This window comes from Hipposideros armiger, unplaced genomic scaffold (genome assembly GCF_001890085.2).
Source record: "Hipposideros armiger isolate ML-2016 unplaced genomic scaffold, ASM189008v1 scaffold_454, whole genome shotgun sequence".
Lineage (NCBI taxonomy): Eukaryota > Metazoa > Chordata > Mammalia > Chiroptera > Hipposideridae > Hipposideros > Hipposideros armiger.
Window position 1 is genome coordinate 1,074,192 of NW_017731804.1, and position 20,795 is coordinate 1,094,986.

Consider the following 20,795-nt stretch of genomic DNA (forward strand, 5'->3'; position numbering starts at 1 on the left):
GTCTATTATTAATTATTATTATCATCATTATTATTTAGGTAGTTCTTTGGAGGCCTGTAATTTGTAGACTCATCCGTCCTTCTTTCATAACTTAGATGTCAGATTAATTGTTTTCAGCTAGAGCCCCATGGGAGGAAATCATCTTAAAATGATGGTGGCTAGTTCTCCTATTATTGTGACTGAAAGTCGGCTCTTGGCATACCTGAGTGCATGTGACCTACTTTAAAGGTTTTCCTTCTGGTCCATTTCAGTTTTTATTTTCCACTATTATCACCTTGAGAAGTGTTCTGTACTTAGTTTCTTCTTTGTAATTGGGGTGTCTTCTACAGTCCTCTGTTACCTTTCATTAACTGCCCTGATTGCTGACACATCCAAGAATGTTTCCTTTTTGTAGGTTGTACGTTACTGTTCCCTGTTTTAACTCCTCTGATATTAACATTCCAGACTAGACAGTTCTTCAGACCTCAAGCTCAAGGTCAAAAGCTCTCCCAGCAGAAGATAGTTCAGCTCTGCTCAGACAGGTCCCTTTCAAGTGACTGCAGGAATATCCTCCGTGGGAACTGCCAGCTCACTGCTTGCTGGGAATTCAGGTGCTAAGAGCACTGCTTTGCCAAGCTGCTAACAGGGTGATTTGTCAGCCCTGTGCCGATCCCCAGGCTACTGGGGTGACTGAACCAGAGCCCCCGGGTTCCCCTTAGGTGCTTGCAGGGTGCCTCTGCCTCATATGTGGGGCTGTTCTGTGACAGAGCTCATCTCAGCTGATGCCGTCACTACCACCTTGTACTTCCCTTTGGCCGAGTCCCTCAACTTCCTCTTCAAGTCATTCTGGTATCAGTGTCTCAGCTCCTTGTTTAGTCAACTGGATTTTTTTTCCTGCTGTTCATTCATTCTGCTCATCAATAGTCTATTTTTGCCATTTTTATCTAATAAAATGTGTAAATCTTTACCCACTGAAGCATTTTAGGAAGTGAAGTTGATACTGGCCCCAGTTTCAGGAATCCGGCTGCTCTGTTGCTGTGTTGGCAGATTTTGAAAGAGCCTGAGAGGCATAAGGTTAAAGGGTTTCCACACACGTTAGCTGTGTGTGTGCATGTTCTGAGCCAGACGGCAGGAAACTAAAGATGATTCAGAAAAACATAATAAACCCAAAGCAGAGAGTAAAACCTTTGGGGCAAACTTCATAGTTATGGGAAGCACACATGTTTAAAAATTCAGTAGAAACAGCATACATTAAAAAAAAATTGATATTAAATGGAAATGCGTGCAATTCAGGGTATTTCTTTATGTAAACCCTGGGAGCAATGGGACATTGCTTATGAAATTGTCAGAATTATGAAATCTGGAGTTGCCATTAGATCACAAACAGAATAAACCCAGGGGCAGGATCATATCCCCCTTGGGTCAAACTGTAGCGTTTTCAGGATTGAACTCAGCAGTTTTGTGGACAAAAACTTGAGCCCAAGAATTGAAATCTTGTTTGAATGTTTTAAATACATCTGGGTTATGACAATATTGAAAAATGTGGAGCTAGTTCAGTTACCAGTCTTCAAAAACTAAGAAGCAGTTATTGATTTTCTTATTGTAAGAAGGTCTCGTTAAACAGCTTGGGAGGAAGCGAAAGAGTGATGACCTGAATATAATGCCCTTCGTATTTTTGACTCTCGTTCTCATTTCTCTTTATCAGATAACTAAAGTCTCTCACAGAGGAATGTCCATAAGTCAGAATGTTTTTGGCATGTGAATTATAATTTCAGTTTGGAATAAGATCGTTTGAGAGCTGGTTGAATTAACACTAGAAGAATTGGGATACGCCAAATACCAAGTTAATCAGCAGAAAATAAAGCTGTGATTTTTGATGGAACTGGACTTAGGTACAAGCTATGACTCTGTAATGTCAGGCGGAGTCCCCAGTGGGGATGGGAACTGGCAAGACATGGCATGGGGCGAGGCAAGGGTGTGTGTGCACCCTCACTCATATCATGAGCCTGTGTGCTGTCTCACTCATATCAGTCAATTTGAAAAATTCTGCAGATCCAGTAAATTCAGGATCAGGGCTCGTTTCCTCTGCTCAGTATCTTCACGTCAGCACCTCGACCCCAGGAAATCTTTTCTATGACATGTCAGTCTCCATTTGCTGGGTACCTGGGGATGTTGGACTTTACCACCAAGACCGGAGTGACAGAACGTTGTGTCCTACTTAAAGTTCAGAGCCAGGATCCCTGAAACTCAGAGAAAGATGTGGTCAGGATGTGTGTCACCAGTGGGGTCTGTATCCAGAGGAGGAGTCAAAGGGCTAAGACTGACTATTTCCCTGGCCTGTTTTGCTTTGCTTTTTTCACATAATGTCCTCTGATTGGGCCAGAGCGAGAAACATCAAGTATATTTACTTCACCCTAGTTAGAAATTCTTGTGCTCAGTTTCTGTCGGGTTATCCAACACCTTTTCTTACTCTAATACAGGTGTGGTTATTTGTATGAAGGATTTATTTAAAAATCTTTCTATGCTTCATTTTCCCCAAGATCCCCAAAGATGAGCTGGCTGTGTGACGGGCACGTGAGTGTTTGTCCTGTGAGTGGCACTGCTGTCGTGCTCCCATCCCAGACTTGCGCTGTGCCGCGGTGGCGAGGATGCTGCCGAGGTGGCGGAGCTTTGCTGTTGGCACACATGTTCCCACACTGCACCGGGCAGCCTGTCCCAAGAGTAAATGTCCCTGCCGACCAGCTCCACGCCTCTTACTGCCATGGACGCTGGTTTGCTCCTGACGGATATGTGTGCCCGTTGTGCCTTCACGAGACTGTCTGAAGCCTGGAGGAACGCTCGGCATTTTTGTTGCCTATGTCCCGTATATGTCCCATCAGTGACATGTGACATTATCAGCTGCGAGGAGAGAACGGTCCAAGGAAGAAAAAAGGCCAAGTAGATAAAATGCTGCATTTCCTAAAAGCTGTTTTTGCTGTCATTTTCTTAGCCAGTCACCCCGACAGACGATTAGCGGACTGAGCAGTAATTGGCAGGGTTGTTAATGTCATCGTATTCTTGCATGTTTTTTTTTTTTTCTTAAATCCAAGCCCCAAGTAGTGCCTCTGCTAGGGAAGCTGTCATTTTGCCCTTTATGTCATTTTTACTTTGCTTCAGTAACAATCTTTCATTCTTAAACTTATTTTTACTAAAACGAGACACGGGATGGAATTGGGAATGGAGGTGGGGGGTGGCAAGGAGAAGGTTGTTTGGGGACAAAGTTGATATGTACAGGCAGGACGAGGGGCAGGCAGCTGCCAGCAGACCTCGGCTCTGAGGGCTGAAGCTCTTGTCTTCCTTAGTGAAATGACAGTGACCTGGCCTCCATCCCTGCCTGTCATTAACGTTGTCAGGCCCTTTATATAACCTGTATGTCCTGTAGGTCCTCTAAATCTCTACAGATAAAATCATGTTGGTTAAAGAACCTTGGCTGCTAGGACTGGAAAGTTCATAGAAATAACCCCATTCGCCTTCTGCACTTTGCAGCTGAGGAAACAGAACCCCAGAAGAAGGTGACTGGTTCGAAGTCTTGCAGGAAGTTAGTGGGGGTGGTGGCGGAGTTCTCCGAGTGATATCCTTGGGCAGTAGAGGTCAGATAAGAGTGGGTCAGATACAGAGCTTGTTCTTCAAGGGCTTGTGCCTGGCAGGTGTGTGGTTGGCAGCCTGGTGAGAGCCTAATGGAGAGGGCAGCCGTGGCTCTGTTTGCGGGGAGAGGTAGGGAAAGCATTAACGAATGGCTGACGGACACACAGGTGGAGAGGTAGTGTCTCAAGGACACGAACTCAGAGGGGCCCATCCAGGCACCCCTGCCATTGGCGGCCCGTAGGACGAGGACCAGTGGAACTGCTGACCTGTGTCCCACCTGGGACCTGCCCTGCGCCGTGATGGACTTTACATGTGGACACTGGGCCTGCACGTCCGAGAAATAGCCATTCCTTCAGAGTAGTCACTGCTTGACCACTGCTTGGGCTTGTAGGTGTGTTCCCTGCAGGGTGGCCCACCCTTGGGAGGGATGCCCTGCAGAGGCCCTGGTAGGAGGAAAGACTCTCCTGGTCTTGGCTGCCAGGACCAGCTCTGGATGGGCAGCACCTGTGACCCCGTGGTGCTTCACCCCGAGAGTAAGGAGGGCAGGGCAGGGCCCCCTGATGCCGGGCTCTACAAGAGCATTGAGAGTATTACCAGGGAGTTTGTTACCAGACTTTTGGGTTATGCCTCCCTAAGTGATAGCATCAGGACAAACAGGGAGTGAATGGTTGTTCGTTGCCATTTGACTGGGGCATGGGGTTCCCTAACCAAACAGACAGCTAATGCAGCTATAGGTTTTGGAGGAAGATTAGCAGGATGCTCTAAGCACAGTCACATGCCCTGAACTTTGCAGAGTGGCCCTCTGGCTTTGGCAGCATGTGGTGGTGAGGGCTCCCTGGCGCTGGCTAAAGGCAGGCTCTGGGCTGAGCCTCGGTGTGCCCTTTGTGGTCCTGACCTCACTTCCAGCCGTCTCGCTCCCCACGTGTTGCCCTTCCCATGTCAGCATGGAGTAATTTGTGAGGGCTGCCATGACAAAGCACCATGGATGAGCGGCTTACACACCGAAATTTATCGTGCTTAGACATTCAACATCAAGGCGTCGGCAGGGCTGGTTCCTTCTGAGGGCTTGATCTGCATCAAGTCTCTCTCCTTGGCTTGTAGATGACCATCTCTCCCTGTGTCTCTTCACAGTGTCTTCCTTCTGTATGTGTTCCTGAGTCCAAATTTCTCCTTTTTATAAGGACACCAATTATATTGGAGTAGGACCCACCCTAGCAACCTCGTCTTAACTAATTGTATTTGCAATAACGCTATTTCCCAATAAGGTCACATTCTGAGTTATGGTGGATTAGGATATCAACATATGCATTTTAGGGGGACACACTTCAGCCCGTACACAGTCAATGCAAAGAAACCATTCAAAAGAGATAAGCCAAAGAGAGCAAGGCTTCTAAGAGATGGAATTTCAGAAGAGGAGAGGAGATTTTACCGGGCTGACTCTGTCTTTAACTTCCTCTTTCTCACATGAAGCACCACCAATAGCAGTATGGTAAAGAGCGGTCCTGGCCTTCAGTCCCCACTCGTGCTGGGGCAGTGGTGGGACGTGGGGACAAAGAGGGAGCATCGCAGCGTCTTAGGGTTTGAGCTGCCTCTGATACAGGTGAGGAAGTTCCCAGCCTGCCCCACCTCCTCCTTAGAAAGATGACAAGAAGGTAAGCATCAGTAATTAGGTACCCACTGTGTGCCAGGTACTTCTCCATGACAGATCCTTGCTTCCTGGAGCCCTCTTTCCAGTGGAGAAGGCAGAAATAAACAGTAACCATAATAAATAGGTAAATCACATAGCAGGTTAGTAGGTAGTGAATGCTGGGGTGGGGGAACATAGGAGAGGGTGTGAAATTTGCAGTTTTAAATGGAGTACTCAGGCTGGGATCCCTGAGGGTAAGGTGAGAGCAAAGCTTTGAAGGTAGGAGGGAGTTGTCACAGTGTGTGTCCCAGGGGAGAGCGTCTGGGCAAAGCATCCTGTGCCAGCGAAGGCAGATTCGGGGGGCTGTCAGGAGGCCTGTGTGGCAGCATGGGGTGTGTGGAGGAGAACCCTGTAGGAAAGGAGGGCAGAGATGTGACGGGAGATGGGTGTGTTGGTCCTGGTGACTTGACTGTACCTGGGTGTGTGAGAGCTGAGGATGTGACGGGCTCGAGAAGGCTCACTCTGGCTACCGTCTTGAGATAGACTGTTGAGGGCTGAGGGCAAAAGCTGGGGCCTGGTCCAGAGGCCACAACGGCATTTCAGAGGAGGGCGCCCTTGGCCTGGCAGCAGAGGCGGTCCCTTGGTGGGACTGTTCTTCCTTAGAACTTTTTCTCACCCCGAGTCATTGAGCCCAAATTGCCCGGCTGCCTTTCTTCTGCACAAACGTCTCATCGGGCCCTTGACCAAGCCTCGGCTTCTACTCTTTCGATTAGTTAGTGTGATTGACTTCGATCCATTTTCCCTTCTAATCTTTGCAGGAAAGCAATCTGTCTCTCCCCGAATTGAATTTGTATTGCTGATGTTTTTGACATCCGTAGTGGCATTCTTCCTGTCATATTGAGGGGTGTTTATGGGATCCCCTTTTATTCCTAACCTGAAGCTAAGGCATTTGTGCATCCTGCACTAACCCACTGGTCCCATATCATTAAAAAAATCAGACATTCTCACATGCAAGTTTCTTACGGCCGCCCCTCACAGTCCTTATTTCTTACCCTACAGACTGGAACTTTCTGTTCCTCACAGACCTATTGTCGCAGCAGCTCCGTCTCCCCCTTGGGTGGGTTGAAAATGAAACTGTCTGTTCATCTGAAGCAAATAAAAGACCTGTCATGTCTTCTGTTGTCTAGCTGATGCCACATAGAGTAAGTGACTTCTTTTTCTTGGGCCCTGGAGCACCAGTATGTAGAAACTTAATAACACATATAATTAATCATTCTATTAAAAATAGAAAATCCCACATGTATGAGTTTGCTAGGGCTGCCATAGAAAAGCCCCACAGAGTAGGTGGTTCAAACAGTAGAAATGGATTGTCTCACAATTCTGGAAGCTAGAACTCCCAGATCAAGGTGTTAGCAGAGCTGCCTCCTTCTGATCCCTCTGCTGGGCTCGTCCGTGGCTGTCTTCTCCCTGTGTCCTAATGTCATCTTCCCTTTGTGTGTCTGTATCCACATCACTTATAAGGGCACCACTCATGTTGGATTATGGCCCATCTAATGAGCTACCTTTAACCTGATTGCCTCTGTAAAGACCCCATCTCCAAATAAGGTCCCATTCTGAGGACCCTGATGTAATGAATTAGAGTGCGGGACACGACCGACCTGTAATAGTCCCCTTTGTGCTGCATTTCCTCCACTGTTGCCAACCCAGGCCCGTCTGCACCATCGTGTCTTCTCTACAACACGTCTCACCAGTCGTCTCAACTGTCCCGAGGCCTCATTTATTGAGGGTGAATTTCATTCATGTGATGTCAACACCCGTTTGCGAGTAAAGAGCAGTGTGCATTTACTAATAATGAGACTGATAGCGTTGTAAATTGAACGTAATTCTAAAATGGAATTCTAGAAATCAGTCTGGACAGGTCCAGCATATATTGAATAAGCATGCAGCTTCCAGGAGAGGTCAAACAGCTCTGTGTTTGGAGAACAGCAGCTCGACTGCCTGGGTTATCACTTCCCCCTTCACTAGCTGCTTAGCCCTGGGAGAGGTTCTTAAGTCCCTCTTTGACTGAGCTTTCTTGTCTCAAAATGTAGATGTTATTGTACCTACTTTACAGAGTTATGAGGATATAAAGTGCTAATCTATGGGAGGAACATGGAAGCGTGCCTGGTACACAGTAAGAGCTCAGTAAATGTTTGACACTGTTCTTCCCAGGGTGGCTGCTTTGAATGAAGACAGTCATTTGAGTGAATGAGGTCTGGTGTGTATGTTAACACATTGTGGACCGGTGACACAGATTTGCATCTGTATATTTAAATGCCCCATCCTCAGTGTGTTAAAACATTATCTGCTGATTTGTGGAGACAATTTATGTGTTTCCGGGGTGCAGTCTGATTTGCTCTGAGAGGACAGTTCTTTCTGTCACAATGGTATGCAAGCCTGAAAGAGATATGGGATTAGCTGTGATCATTGAAGTACATGTAACTCTATTTGATAAACGTTTACCTCGTCTAATTTGGTGGTTTTCAATTTGTATTCCTGCTCCTGGAATCATGGTTGAGGGACCACAGTGTGACGGTGGTGACATTAAGTGTGTGGGATCAATGTGATATCATTTGTGCCCCAGGCCAGACACCCCACCTCAGTCAGAACAACCCCCCCCACCCCGCTGTTATCTATTTTCCATATTACAGTTCTGTGTAAAATTGTGTTTGAAAGCGTTCTACTACTAAAAATAGATTGAAAACCCCTAGCACGGTACACAGATTATTCGTATTATTCTGCCCCCATTGCTTTCACTCTCATCTACCCCAGGGATGCAGCTAATGTTAATATCAGTGTGAGCAAAACATAATTAGGCAGGTAAATTCACTGCAAAAGGTAATATAGCATAAATTAAACAAATTAACTACAAATCAGATCAAATCTAAAACAGTGCATTCAATTATCTGCACCACTACCTCCTGCTCCAACATGGCTCTGAGAGGCGGGTGGTTGTCTTCCTGGGAGGGGATCAGAGCTGAGCCAAGACCCACAAATTGCGTCAGCCCCACAAGGATGGTGCTTAGCCTGTTGGGCGTTGGTAAAGGTACTGCCATTTTGGTCAGCTAGATTTCCAGGGTCAGAAGTGGACCCACTTCCCATCTGCGGTAATTGTTAATGCTTGAACTGGTCTTTGTGTGTGGCTGGGAGCACCTATTTAATAAGATGCTATGAAATGCTCAGATAGGATCAACGTTGTGGTGAACCATTTATTGAATGGTTGTTGGTTGGATGGACTCTGAATAGCCTGGTGAAGGCTGTGCATTCTGCCCAAGGACGGCTGGGAGTCAGGAGAGCAGACGGTGGCAGCTCAAAGCTGGTGCTGCTGTGGAGAGAGTCGGGGGAGGCCCGACTTGACACCTCCGCCCTCCTCTCGCCAACATCTCAAGTGGCTTGGCTGCTCCCTGCTCCCTGTTAGCAGCCACTCAGACTTACCTCCCTTCAGAAGACCCCATCTCCATCCAGCAGTGTCTAGAATTCTCCAGGCGGGATTCTACATGCTGCTTCCCTCGGTTCCCGCTGAGCACAGTGATTTTTGTCACATTGTGACTCCTGAATTCAGAACCATCTGCTGCTACGTGCCCTACTGTTCGTCAGCTCCCCTTCCCCCATCTGGCTGACCTCAGCTCCCCTGGGACACCCCTCTCTGTTGGATGTGGGGCTACAGTGAGGATGACTTTGGCTGGAATGTACCTACACGGGTTCATGGGCATTTGCAATTGAATCAAGCTCACTTGTACTCAGAAATCATGAGTTGGTGGAGGTGATGACGTTCAAAACCACTTCTTAGAGCTGAAGAACATCAATCAGCACACTGGTAGCTTCACTCTGATACTTTGCAAACGCTGCTGTGTGCTGGCCCCGCCCCACACTTGCCCCAGAAACCCTGCCCTTCCCTTTGACTGCTCACCCTTTGACCAGTAACCACTTCTCTTCTAGCACCTGTAACTTTGTTTTTCTTTTGTTTCCATTTGGGGCTTCCGTCTAGCCGCTGCTGAGGGCAAGAACCATGTTTTTATGCTCCACGTTCCTAACTTATGAGGTGCCCAACAGATACTGGAAGAATTAATGAGTTTGTGAACGAATGGATGAATGAAAAGCTCAGATGCTCCCACTGCTTTTCAGCATCAACAGACTCAGGCGCCACTCGCTTCCTTTTGGACTTCTTTCGCTCTCTGCAGGCCCTTGGCCCTCACAGTTGGGTTTGGCTGACGGTACCTGCTGGCTTCTCACTTCAGTGTTACCTCCTGCCAATCATCTCTCAGGCCTGCCCAGTTCATTTTCCAGAAAAACCTCATTACTTTCTTGTTGCTTGCCTGCTCAAAAATGAATGATTTCCCATTGCCTGTGGAATAAAGCTCAGCACTCCTTGGCCTGACCTCCAATACTGACTATAGCTTGTCCTTGACATTCCTTTAAAAATATTTTAATTGTAAATATTCCAAAAACAGCAAAATATATAACATAACTTATTTACCTGCCACTGAGATTAAATAGATATTAGCATTTCCCCATTTGTTCTCCTAAATAAATAAATGTTACAGATGCAGGTAGACCTTCCACCCCTCCTCCCCGCCATTAGAAACAATCATTCCCCTTTTAACTTCATCTCTCAAGGGCACCTCTGGGTACCCTTTGGTTGAGTTGGATTCATCTCCTCCCTGACTGTTCATTCTTCCTCCTTGTTTTTTGAGACCCAGTTCGCATCCCACCTCTTCCAGCAGCTCCCCTGCCAACCCCTTAGTTACTAAATTGTTAAGTTATTGTCTCCATGGCTCATCTGGAGACAATTTCCTGCCTGTGATGGTTCTTATGCAGCAGTTTGACCTAGCACTGGGTTTCTGTTTCCCTGACAGTAATGTTTGCATCTGGGTTTATATGACACTTGATTGTCCGCGTTGTACTTCTTCTCCATGAGACAACAGCGCTGAGAATAAGATCTGAGCCTTAGTTTCATTCATTCATTCACTCATTCTGCAGATAGTCACTGAGTGCTCACGGCTAAGCTCCAGGAATTGTTTTAGGCACTGAGGGTACAGGAGTGAGAACAACAGACAATTGTTGCAATCGTGAAACTTATATTGCAGTGGGGAGAGAGAGAAATGACTTGCATAAATGAGTATGTCAAGGTGAAAAGCGCTAAGGAGAAAAAAGAAGCAGGGGAAAAGCCTACGGAGTAACGGAATTCTAGTTTCAATAAACTTTAGGTGCATGTATTTCCTATAAGCTCCGCCTGACTGCCAAACACGGACGTGCTTGGTCCGTATTAGTTGAATTGAATGGGGCACCCAAACAGATAGGATTCGATTACTTGCCTGCGAAATACCTTCCTGTGTGGACCACCCTTAGTTACAGGAAATAGTTACAGGAGAGCTAGAGGAATGTACATTTTCATCCTTTGTCTCCAGGAGCACATCTGGGTCGTTACAGAAATGATAACAGGTTTTGATTCTAGTCCAGGTAGGGCATAATTAGGGAAGGAAATTCTGCTTCCCAGTGACATATTGAGTCCACAGTTACGTGGAAGCAACCTGGCGTAATCTTTCCTTAGCCATTGGGCTGATGGAGGGCCAGTGTTTCCCAGTGTTCTTGTGTGTGTGTGTGTGTGGAGGATCGAGCTGTGATGCCGAGAAGACCAACATCCTCTCTCTGATTCTTCTAGCCTCCAGGAAAGGATGAAGCCCCTCAACTTGTCACTTAAAGAAATCACTGCAAAGGTAAGCGCCTTCATGTGCCCTTTTCTAAAGGTTTTTCTTGAGTTCATTTCATGTCTAGAAGACAGCTGGGCTCTGGGAGAAACACAGCTTCGTGAAGCCACCCTATGGGCCAAGCGCTGAGCCATGAGCCAGGTCAGGCAGCTGGGTGGTGCAGCCCTGACTGGGGTCCCCCAGGAATGGACCCGTGTGGCCTGTGCTTCAGCAGGGGCATCAGGGCTGAGGGTGGAGAGCGACGGCTGCTTCGCACAAACGTCTTTGCTGAGCAAGGTTTTCAGGGTGGGACCCATGTGGGAAATGAGTGACTTTTCTTCCTGGGTGGGCCATTCCTTACAAACATATGGAAATGTATTGTAGGTGGTTGACTTTTGTTTTTTAAAGTTTTTAAAGTGACTTCAGAGTCACTTTGCCCATTTTGTCTGCCATTTACACTTCCTCTCAGGCTTGGTTTGTGTAGAGATAGAGGCCTGGGTGTGCCTAGTGAATTCATTAAGTGGCCCTGTCCTGGTGGGTTAGGGTAAACAGTTTCCAGGGCTGACTGTCCCCTGCAGACAGTTGTCCCCGGCTGAGTAACTGACATGCTGTGAAGCCGGAGCAGTTACCCTGTGAACTGTCACTGACCGTGGGGCAGAGATCTGGACATGAATCATGAATCATGAGCATTTGGTCTGGGGACCAGGGGTGGCTATAAGATGGTCGAGATGTCAGAAGAGCAGGTTGCGGGCAGAGAGCAAAGCAGACGAGAGTGCACTGGCAGGAAGGGATCTGGTTTGTCCTCGGTGCCCAGGAAAAGAGACCAGGAGACCTGCCAAGGGTCTGTGGATCACACGCTAAGCCGAGACTGGGGAAGTGGTGTTGGCACAACTCCGCACAGGTCCTCTGGCCCTTGCCCCAGTTTCGGTGTCTCTTTCATTTTTGAAAACAACATTAAGTGATGTTGCTGAAAATGACATCACACAGCAGTGGTTTCCTGAGCCATTAAGCCCCGCACAGGGCGCTGCCGTCAGGATGGAGTCTTGTCCACAGCGTGGCGTTGGGCTGGGCCAGGCAGGCTGGGAACCTGTGCTGCCTTCTTCCTGGGAACGTTCCCCCAAAGGAGGGCAGATGGGCCAACCTGAGTCCCCAGGCAGAACGCTGGTAAAGGGCTTTATTCTCAGGCCCCCGCGCTGAGCGGGGCTGAGACCTTTCTCCTGCCCAACAGCAGGGACAAGGGAGACGGACTCAGTTTACCAGTTTGTTATGTGAAGCCGGAGGGGAAGTGTTAGGAGCACACCTGATTTTCTTAATAATAAGTCCTAGTGGTGTCGCTCTTAGTATTCATGGCCCTGCGACTTCCAGGAGGAGCCACCAGTGAGGGGAGGAAGGGTCTGGGTCTCTTGCATGGGCCAGGGGTAGACGTGTTCCTTTGCCCCTATTTTCAGCTGTAAATGTGCCATTTCTCAGGCGCATCCTCATTTCTGTGTAGAATTCAAAGGTGGAAGGACTCTTGGGTTTGGGCTTGCTGAGTATGTCACACTGTGTGTGTGACATGATGAGGCTGGATCAGGAGTGAGCTGAAGGTGTGCATGTGACATAACACAGATGGTGTTTGTCAGTGTGTGCTTCATGTGACGTATTGTGCACACACGTATACACATATGCACACACTACTGGGATTTGTAGACGATCTCCAGCTATCGGGAAAGCTACTGGATTTGCCCAAGTGCTTTTGCTTTGTTTGAATACCTTCCCTAATGTAGTTATAAAAAACCCATAATTACCTTGCTTTTCCATAAGATTAAAGAATTCATGTCTAAGATTTAAAAATGTAAATGTAAAAGCTCCATTGATAATGAGTTCCTCAGGGTCCAATTTTATTTGGAAATAAAAAGGAGATGCAGATTTTCTGGGGCGTGTGTGTGTGTTTGGTGGGGGAACAGGGGGAGGGCATAGATTAGTCTACAGAGAATGAAAACAAAACTGCCCAGTCACACAAAACAACTTTCTCTCTGCTCTGGACTTTACTGACTGGTAACCTTGAGGTAAATGTCACAGCTTGGCACAGTTTACTTTCTTTAGTATATTAGATGTACAGATCTGACATTTTTTGATTCCTGCCTTAAAGAGAGCTAGAACCTTCCTACCACTCATTGCATTTCTTTGACTCTTATGGGTTACCCAAGCCAAAGGTAATTGAGGGATAAATGAGATAGAAGAAATAGTTGGAAATAAATGAGATTTCTGGAGATTGGTAGATATTAGATTTTATCCAGCAGTGCTTGAAAGAATGTACATTGTGATTTAAGAAGATTTAGAGAGGTTGTTTCTTATGAATAGTGACAGCTTGAAGGACAGATATGCTCAACAAAGGAGAAACTGACCCAATTATGATTAACAGATACTGTTAACTAAAATCAGATATACTAGACATTCATTGGATGAGACAGAAGAATTATGGCTGGTGTTGCAGAGGGAACGGAAATGTCCTCGGACTTTGATGACATTCGTAGATGAATGGGAGGGGATGTGTCAGTCATCGGGCATGGAGCCCACCAGAGACCTCGCTCCGGGGAGAAGGCGGCCAGAGCATTGTCCTTTTTTTTTTTTTTTTTTTTTTGTTTTAGCTGAGCCATCCTGCTACCTGTTGGCAGCTCAGCGGCTGCTCAGCTCGGGCTGGGACTCGAACTGCTGTTGCTCAGAGCTCAAACTCTTGAGCGAGCTCTTAACCAACTGAGCCACTCGGCCGGCCCTCAGAGCATTGTCCTTTTAATGCCCCGTTCTGACACATCCCAGGACTGTTGAGAGGGTCTCCAACTTAATCGCTGTGGACATGTGGGTGCCTGGAACTGCTGGTGGGAGCTTTGGTGTCGAGGCCACCACACTGTCACCTATGTCCAGAGAGTGAGTTTTATAAAGATATTTGGGAAATTACAGCCACTTAATGGAAAAGAGTGTGTTTAAGGACATGGGAGAAATGGTGTGATGGTTTAGGCAAGCAGTGGGGTCTCCTTTGATGGTAAAAACAATCTCAGTTTCAGTCTGAGATGAGCAGAACATTTCAATTGGATGGTATTTAGCAAGATCTAGAATCTTCTAGTGAAATTAAATTTTATAGTTTTTCTGGGCTCTGTGAACCCAAACGGGTTAATTTTAGTTTCTGAGTGGAATCTTAGATTTTTAGCAAGAAAAAGGGGATGTTTCAAAGTAACACCCAAATGTCTCCACACAGGTATTCATTATTATTCAGCTGTGCTGTATGCTTTTGTTTAACCGGAAGTTTTTCTAAGTCCTCATTAATCTGAGTATTGATATCAATTGAATATGAGGTTTTGCTTTAAACAACAACAAAAAATGTGATATTTTTGTTTCAAACAAAATAAAAGATAACCTAAGTCATTTGGAAAAGGAAAGCAATATATAAGATTTTTGCTAGTTTTGGAAAAGAAAAGAAAAATGTAGGAAGTGTTTGGTGTACACTTGAAAAATAAATGATAAAACCTGTAGGTCTCACTAAGATCTACTTGTGTATTTTTCGCACCTGACTTGACAGCAGATATCTCCCATCCATGTTTCATGAGACGCCTGTATCTACTAGGATTCTGTTTAGCCTGTGCTCTGCCCTGGAAATCAAGGCAGTGGCCCTGTATTTACTGCTTACTGCGTGCCTGACACAGAACAAACTCCCTGCTCACATAGAGCTTGTATCCCTGTGGAGAGAGGCAATAGAAAAACAAAGGAATAAAAAAAAGTATTATACTAGTGTGTTGGCTGAAGAGGATGCTATGGAAAACACGAAGCGGGGAGGGTGTGCTGTTTTATGGAGGGAATCGACCAGGCCTTTCTTCCCAGGGGACCTCTCAGCAGAGTCCTGGAGGGTGTGAGTGGGATAAACACCTGGACCAAGAGTATTTCCGAAGGAGGGAGTGAGTGCAAAGGCCCCGAGGAAGGTCAGGCAGAGTGACGACGTTATGTTAGTTGGTGGGTGTGCTGTTGTGTTAGCTCATGTCAGTTTTATGTTTGGGTGTCGTGAAAGGTATAGGACCTGATGCTTGGAATATGGTAACGCCTGCTTTATTTTGTCCTCCCTTCCTTGTTTGCTTTTTAAAAAACTCCCCTCCACTTACTCTTCATCACTACTCTTAATTACTTGTAAACCCAGAATCTCTGACCTAGCTGTCGATTGGCACCCGAGTAAATGATGAATCATGGCGACTTCTCTCCCTCTAGGTGTGTGTGACCAAGAGACTCTGCAGTACCCTGAGGAAGAAAGTTAACGAAATTGAAACCCAACTGCCGCCATTGCTTGAAGCCAAAATGGCCGCCATATCAGGTAACTGGAAACAGCGGGAACGCTGAAGCAGGTGGGTGGGATAATGGCTGCCACCACCACACACACGTTTTGTCCTTGATGAAAGTTCTCTCTGTTGCTTATGTCACTCAGACACAGCAGAGTGATTTTGGGGAGTTTCACTGAAACCTGTGGAACAAATGGGCAGCGTGGTCTCCTTATAAAGAGATGGGTGAGACTCTTAAAAATCCATATACTCACATAATAGAAAATAAGTTCTTTGATAGGTACCATATTTTGGACTTGCACTTCCTGTTTCTTTAAGACTAGATGTGCTGTGTGTGCCATAGAATTCAGGCCGATGTTTCTATGGCTTTGTGTACCTGTAATGCTCAGTGAGGGTTATTGGACGTGCTCAGCTCCTTCCTGCGGGGGAAAGAATGATGAGTGAGACAAGGTGATACACTCAGTCTAACAATCTAGTCAGAGATTATCGATTTGGGGTGGTTCTCAGTGGGTCCTAACCCCTCCTTAATCCAGTAGTAATTAAGGGATGTGTTTTCCCATTAGTTAATAGGTTGAAAACACAGGTCTCTGAAAATAGTACCTTACTCTATCATTGAATAGTGCTTTTAACATTCCTCTGTTATTTTATTTTCATAGCAGCTGTATTAAGTAGGTGGGGAGAGACCTTGATCCCAGGGAACAGGTGGGAGATTGAGGCCCTGGGTGCGCCCTTCGGTTAAATTCATTCAAGGGCTGGCAGATCAGTGGCTAGAGCCCAGGTGTGACGTACGGATTTTTAACCCAGTTACATAATGATATCCTGCAAATTTTCTCTGAGTTTTCTAGGTTAAATGAACGCTCAGCTCACCAGCTTCAGAAGAACCATAAAAATGTAACAAAAAGGTATAATAATTACATGCATGGGTTTTAAATGGCATTTTAAGAAGGAATACAATAATTGACAGCTTCTGCTCTTCAGATCATTAAACAACTAATGTTGGCAGCTAACGAGCAGTTTGGTTCCTGGCACAGTCACGCGGATCATTTACAATCAGGAGACAATTGCAATGTGAATGTGGGCCTTGGCTCTTAACAGCCTCACATGCCAGTTACCTGGAATTATGGCCCCATTTGCTAAGAGGGAAAAAAAAGACGACTGAACACAGTCTTGCTTCTGAGTTAGGGTTTTTGCCTGTCCTAATCCATATATCTTTCCTGGGAATATAGGTGGAAGTATTTCTGTTAAGCTCAAGGGAGGAGATATATCATTCAGGCAGCAGAGGTAGCCCTCTCTCAAATGTGAATAATCCCTTTTTAACTCCCAGGGAAAATTCTTAAGATGGTGTATTGCATACAGGGCCTGGGTTTTCTGGTCAGTTCTTCAATCAGCTGAGGAAATCGATGAGGCCTAATCGGTTGACCTGATGAGGAATGACCTGAATGAACTGGAATGGGGCCTTACCTCTTGACCTTCCTGTTTCCTGATTACTCTCCAGGACCTTGGTGAACGGGCTTCCCAGTCAATGGCTGTCCCCATGGATTGGCCTGGTGGCAGGGTGGTTAGCATTCTTTTGCCACTTCTGTACATGATGTGATTTCTGTTTTCCTTTGAGCTATCTCCACAGCAGGGCGGGCCTGAGGTGAGACAGGGTGCCTCCCTTAGGATCCTCATGGGCCTGTTTGAGTCCCTTCTGAATGGCAAAACCCCACTCCGTTAGACAAAAGCCCCAGGGACAAACCTGTCCAAGAGAAGCCTTTCTCTACCTGGGACTCTCTGTGAGGATGCTGAGGGCAACACCCTGGAGATTCTCAGAAGCTGCAGGGAATGGAGACGATCTGAAGGGACATCCTTAAGATTCTCAGAGGGTCTTTGGTCTACGTGAGAGTTTCTACAGTTCACTGTCTTAGATCTCCCATCCTGGATTGGATTTGATAGAAGGGCTGAGGCCTTTTCTTTTTTTTTTTTTTCTTTTCATTTTAAAGACTTTTATTACAGGATGTTAATGTTCAGGACAGTTTGGAGTACCTTATACTTCTAATAAGATTTTTGATAATTGGTTTTAAAGTGTTACTTGAGTATTTTTCTCATACTGGCTTTCAGGCAAAAGTACTACTTACTGGATTGTTTAGGAGATGTTATTTTGATAAATAGTTTCTCTTTAATAAACTGAGCATCAATCCATGGACAGCTTCTATGGTAGTTTTACAGCAGTCTTGCGTAGCTTTAGTGAATTTGTCTGTCTTTTGGTCATTTGTTTCTAAACCCAATGTGAAACTCCCCTGTCCCAGCTGGGCTTCTTACTGTTCTAATTTTCCAGACAAACAAAGACCTGACTGGTGGTATAATCTGCATTAGTAGCAAGCTTGAAGGACTCAGAGTATTCCCCCAGTGTTTATTCTACAAAAGCTCAAGCAATTTGCGATCCAAAGAGGATTTGGAATATGAGACTTCTAAGGCATAATATCATTTGCAGTGTACACCCGAGGCTTCTCTTTTATAAAGTGGGAGAGTCCGGTACTCACATGGTCCCTTAGGAGCTTTGGGCATGTCTTAAAGGCTCTAAACTTCCCTTTCCCTGCAGACATTGTTCTTGTTGGGTCAATCGCTGCTGCTGTGAATGGCTCCTGGGGCTGAGTGCTGGTTGAGCATCTGAGTACTAATTTCAGCCCCAGAGAACCAGCAGCCACAGCCAGGGTGGCTATGGTACCCACCAATTGCATTTGCAAGGCAGCCAGCCTGTTTGGCACTGTCTCTATATGGGGCGGCCATGGACTCCCACGCAGCAGCCTAAGCATTTCCTCAGGTCTCAGTGCCTGCACCAGGCAAAGCAAACCATCCACAGTGATCATGGCTTCACCACCCGCCCTCCCAGTATCAAGCCCGTCATGTCCAGGCCGCCTCCTGACCTCGCCTGCATCCCCATCTTTAGCAGAGCCAATGCTGAAACTTTGCAGGACTCATAGTCATGTGACCCTTAGTCCAGGGCTTCGCCGCCAGGAGTTCTGGCTTGTTGTATTTCTAGACTTCATCGATGCTCTGGGCTTCCTGTGTGCTGTTATCCAATTCCCTGGTTTTCTGGGCCCTACCACTCCCAGACGCCATCATCGCCTGGAGACATGAAGCTGTCGCCTCTACACCACGATGTTACTTGGTGTTGCTAGGTTTCTGGATGTGGGCTTCAGACCCTCCCAAACCCCAGAAGCAGACCCATACTAGCCTCTTGAGGCAGCCATGACACCCAGTGACTGAGGCCTTAATTTGAGACTCATTTGCTATCTGCAGAGACTGGGAATAAGAAATAGTTTTATTTTCAAACTCAGCAAGCCCTAACTTCTTTATTTTTAACAGTGTATTCTTTAACTCACTTTTCTTTTCTTGCATTTTATCACAGGTGACAACAAGAAGTCACTTGTATATTCCCCTGGAATCTCCTTGGCTGTCTGATTAACTTCCTTAAGAACTCTTTTCTGTAGCACCTCAGGTGATGACATGACCAGACTTTCTGACACTGCATCACAAGGGCCCATTTCCTCCAAGTCCCAACAGTACTTTCGTTGCTTCCCTTTAGCCTTCGCTGAGGCCTGCTGGGCTTTTCCCTGGTCCCCGGGTCAGTGCCTCAGGTGGCAGGGGTTTGGTTGGCAGCACTCCACCTTGATTCCCAAACCTGTTTGCATTATTGACTTGTGTAGGAAACCACCCCAAGGCTCAGTGACTTAAAACATCACCGTTATTTATTTTGCCCCTGAATCTGCAATTTGGGTGGGGCTTGGCAGAGACAGTTGTGATAGCTCTCCTGGGACGGGAGAGCCCACCTCCAAGGTCATGTTCTCCTGTGACTGGCAGGTTGTCCGGCCTGTTGGTTCCTGTCTGTGTGGGCCTCATTATTGCCAGTGTTGCTTCCTTACAGCATGCCTGCTGGTGCTAAGAGTATCCCAACCGATGGAAGTGGAAGTTCCTTATTTCTTAAGGTCTAGACACAGAAACTGGCTTGTGTCTCTACTAATGTGTGATAAATTACCCCCAAACTTATTACAGTTGTTATATCAGACATTTTCTGAGGGTTAGGAGTCCAGATGCAGCCTGGCGGTGGTCCCAGCTCCGATCTCATGAGGTTGTGGTCAAGATACGGGGTTGGGCTGCAGCCATTGGAAGGCTCGATGGGGCTGATGGGTCCTGTGACCAAGACAGAAGCCACCGTGCCTTGTTTGCATTTATTTTCCAAAATGAGTGGGAGGAGATGTGGCCAGGAGGTGACTCATTGGCCAGCTGTCACCTACTGCTGCAGGCTCCTGGCTAGTGTACCTGTCACATGAGGGCTGTGGTGGCATCTATATCCCTTATTACCAGTGGCTTTGGCCTCAATGCCTTGCAGCCTCCTGCCTTCTGAACAAGGCTGGGACACTCGACGATGGTGAGGATTCCTTTGTTTGGTTTTTAGTGCTGAGTTCACAAGGGTAAAGCCCTGCTGGGTCCTTTCCCCAGGCCATTTACTAACCTGAGCCCTGGAGGTCTGGTCACTGCCATGGCTGAATCCCGCCCAGTAATATGAGCCAAGGAGGAGACTCTCTGAGGCTTGGAGCAGGTCTGATCTAACTGCTCACTTCAGGTTCCTTTCCTGTGGGCCTCACCAAGGTTTTTCTGGGTCAAGGTTGCGAGGCCTCTTTCCACAGAGCAGAAATCTCAAAAGGCGCTCCATAAAAGGGAACCAGCCCAGACAAGGGCTTCTTAACCTCTGCTGCCCTTGTTGAAAGCTCCACCCTCTGCCCCCAGGCTTGATTGCTTTGGCCCCTCACTAGCTGTTGGCGCTCTGGGGGCAAAGTGAGGAGATGACTTGGCACCCTCCAGAGAGTGTGTATGGCTGACATGGGCCTGTGGTTGAGATGTCAGCATCAGAATTAAGGACCTGTCTTCTTCTCCAGAACTGTGCTGGGCCCTGCCCAACCATCGACTGACCTCCAGCGACCAGTGCTCGTGTCTTGAGCTCAGCCTGCTTCCGGGGTCCATGTGCCATGTCCTCCTTCTCACAGCTGGGGCCTTCTCAGCCTTCCTCCAGTTCCCAGGACCTTTCCTTCCCAGAAAGAGAAAGTGTTTACATGGTGGTAACCCACATATATGACTCAGCAACAAGCTTCCTTCCTGTGTTTCGTTGGCCTTCTGTTTTAGATTCTGGTTCTGCACTGTTTCTGAGACAGTCTTGGACGGGCCCCCAGGGGCTGGATGGGCCCCAGGTCCTGCACCTAGGCTCCACCTTCATCTGTACTCTGTAACCTGACTAGCATCCCAGTTTTCATCCGACACAGCGCCTGCCATGCTCTGATCATCTCCCCTCTCCTAGGACCAAGGACACCTGATCTCTGATGCTGACATGGTGCCGGCGTTTCTGGCTTCAGCCTTATCCCGCTTGAATCATCTACTGGTATTGATCTGGTCTGTCTGTTAAGTCACCCTGCTGTACTTTTCTTGGTCTTTGCCTGATGCCTTACACAGTCTCCTCCAGCCACTGACCTAAATCATGGTCTTTTGTAGAGAGAGTGAAAC

General features: G+C 46.9%; 1 protein-coding gene and 1 pseudogene across 1 annotated transcript in view; one reads left to right on the forward strand and one right to left on the reverse strand.

Annotated features, from left to right (window-relative positions):
* Positions 1 to 20,795, forward strand: part of DISC1 (DISC1 scaffold protein) — a 280,109-nt gene that overhangs the window by 86,115 nt on the left and 173,199 nt on the right. Inside the window, exons 5-6 of the mRNA XM_019665835.1 lie at positions 10,932 to 10,986; positions 15,190 to 15,292. Coding sequence (XP_019521380.1) covers positions 10,932 to 10,986; positions 15,190 to 15,292 — 158 coding nt within the window. The remainder of the gene's footprint in view (positions 1 to 10,931; positions 10,987 to 15,189; positions 15,293 to 20,795) is intronic.
* On the reverse strand, positions 17,393 to 18,362 carry LOC109395064 (COP9 signalosome complex subunit 5 pseudogene; annotated as a pseudogene).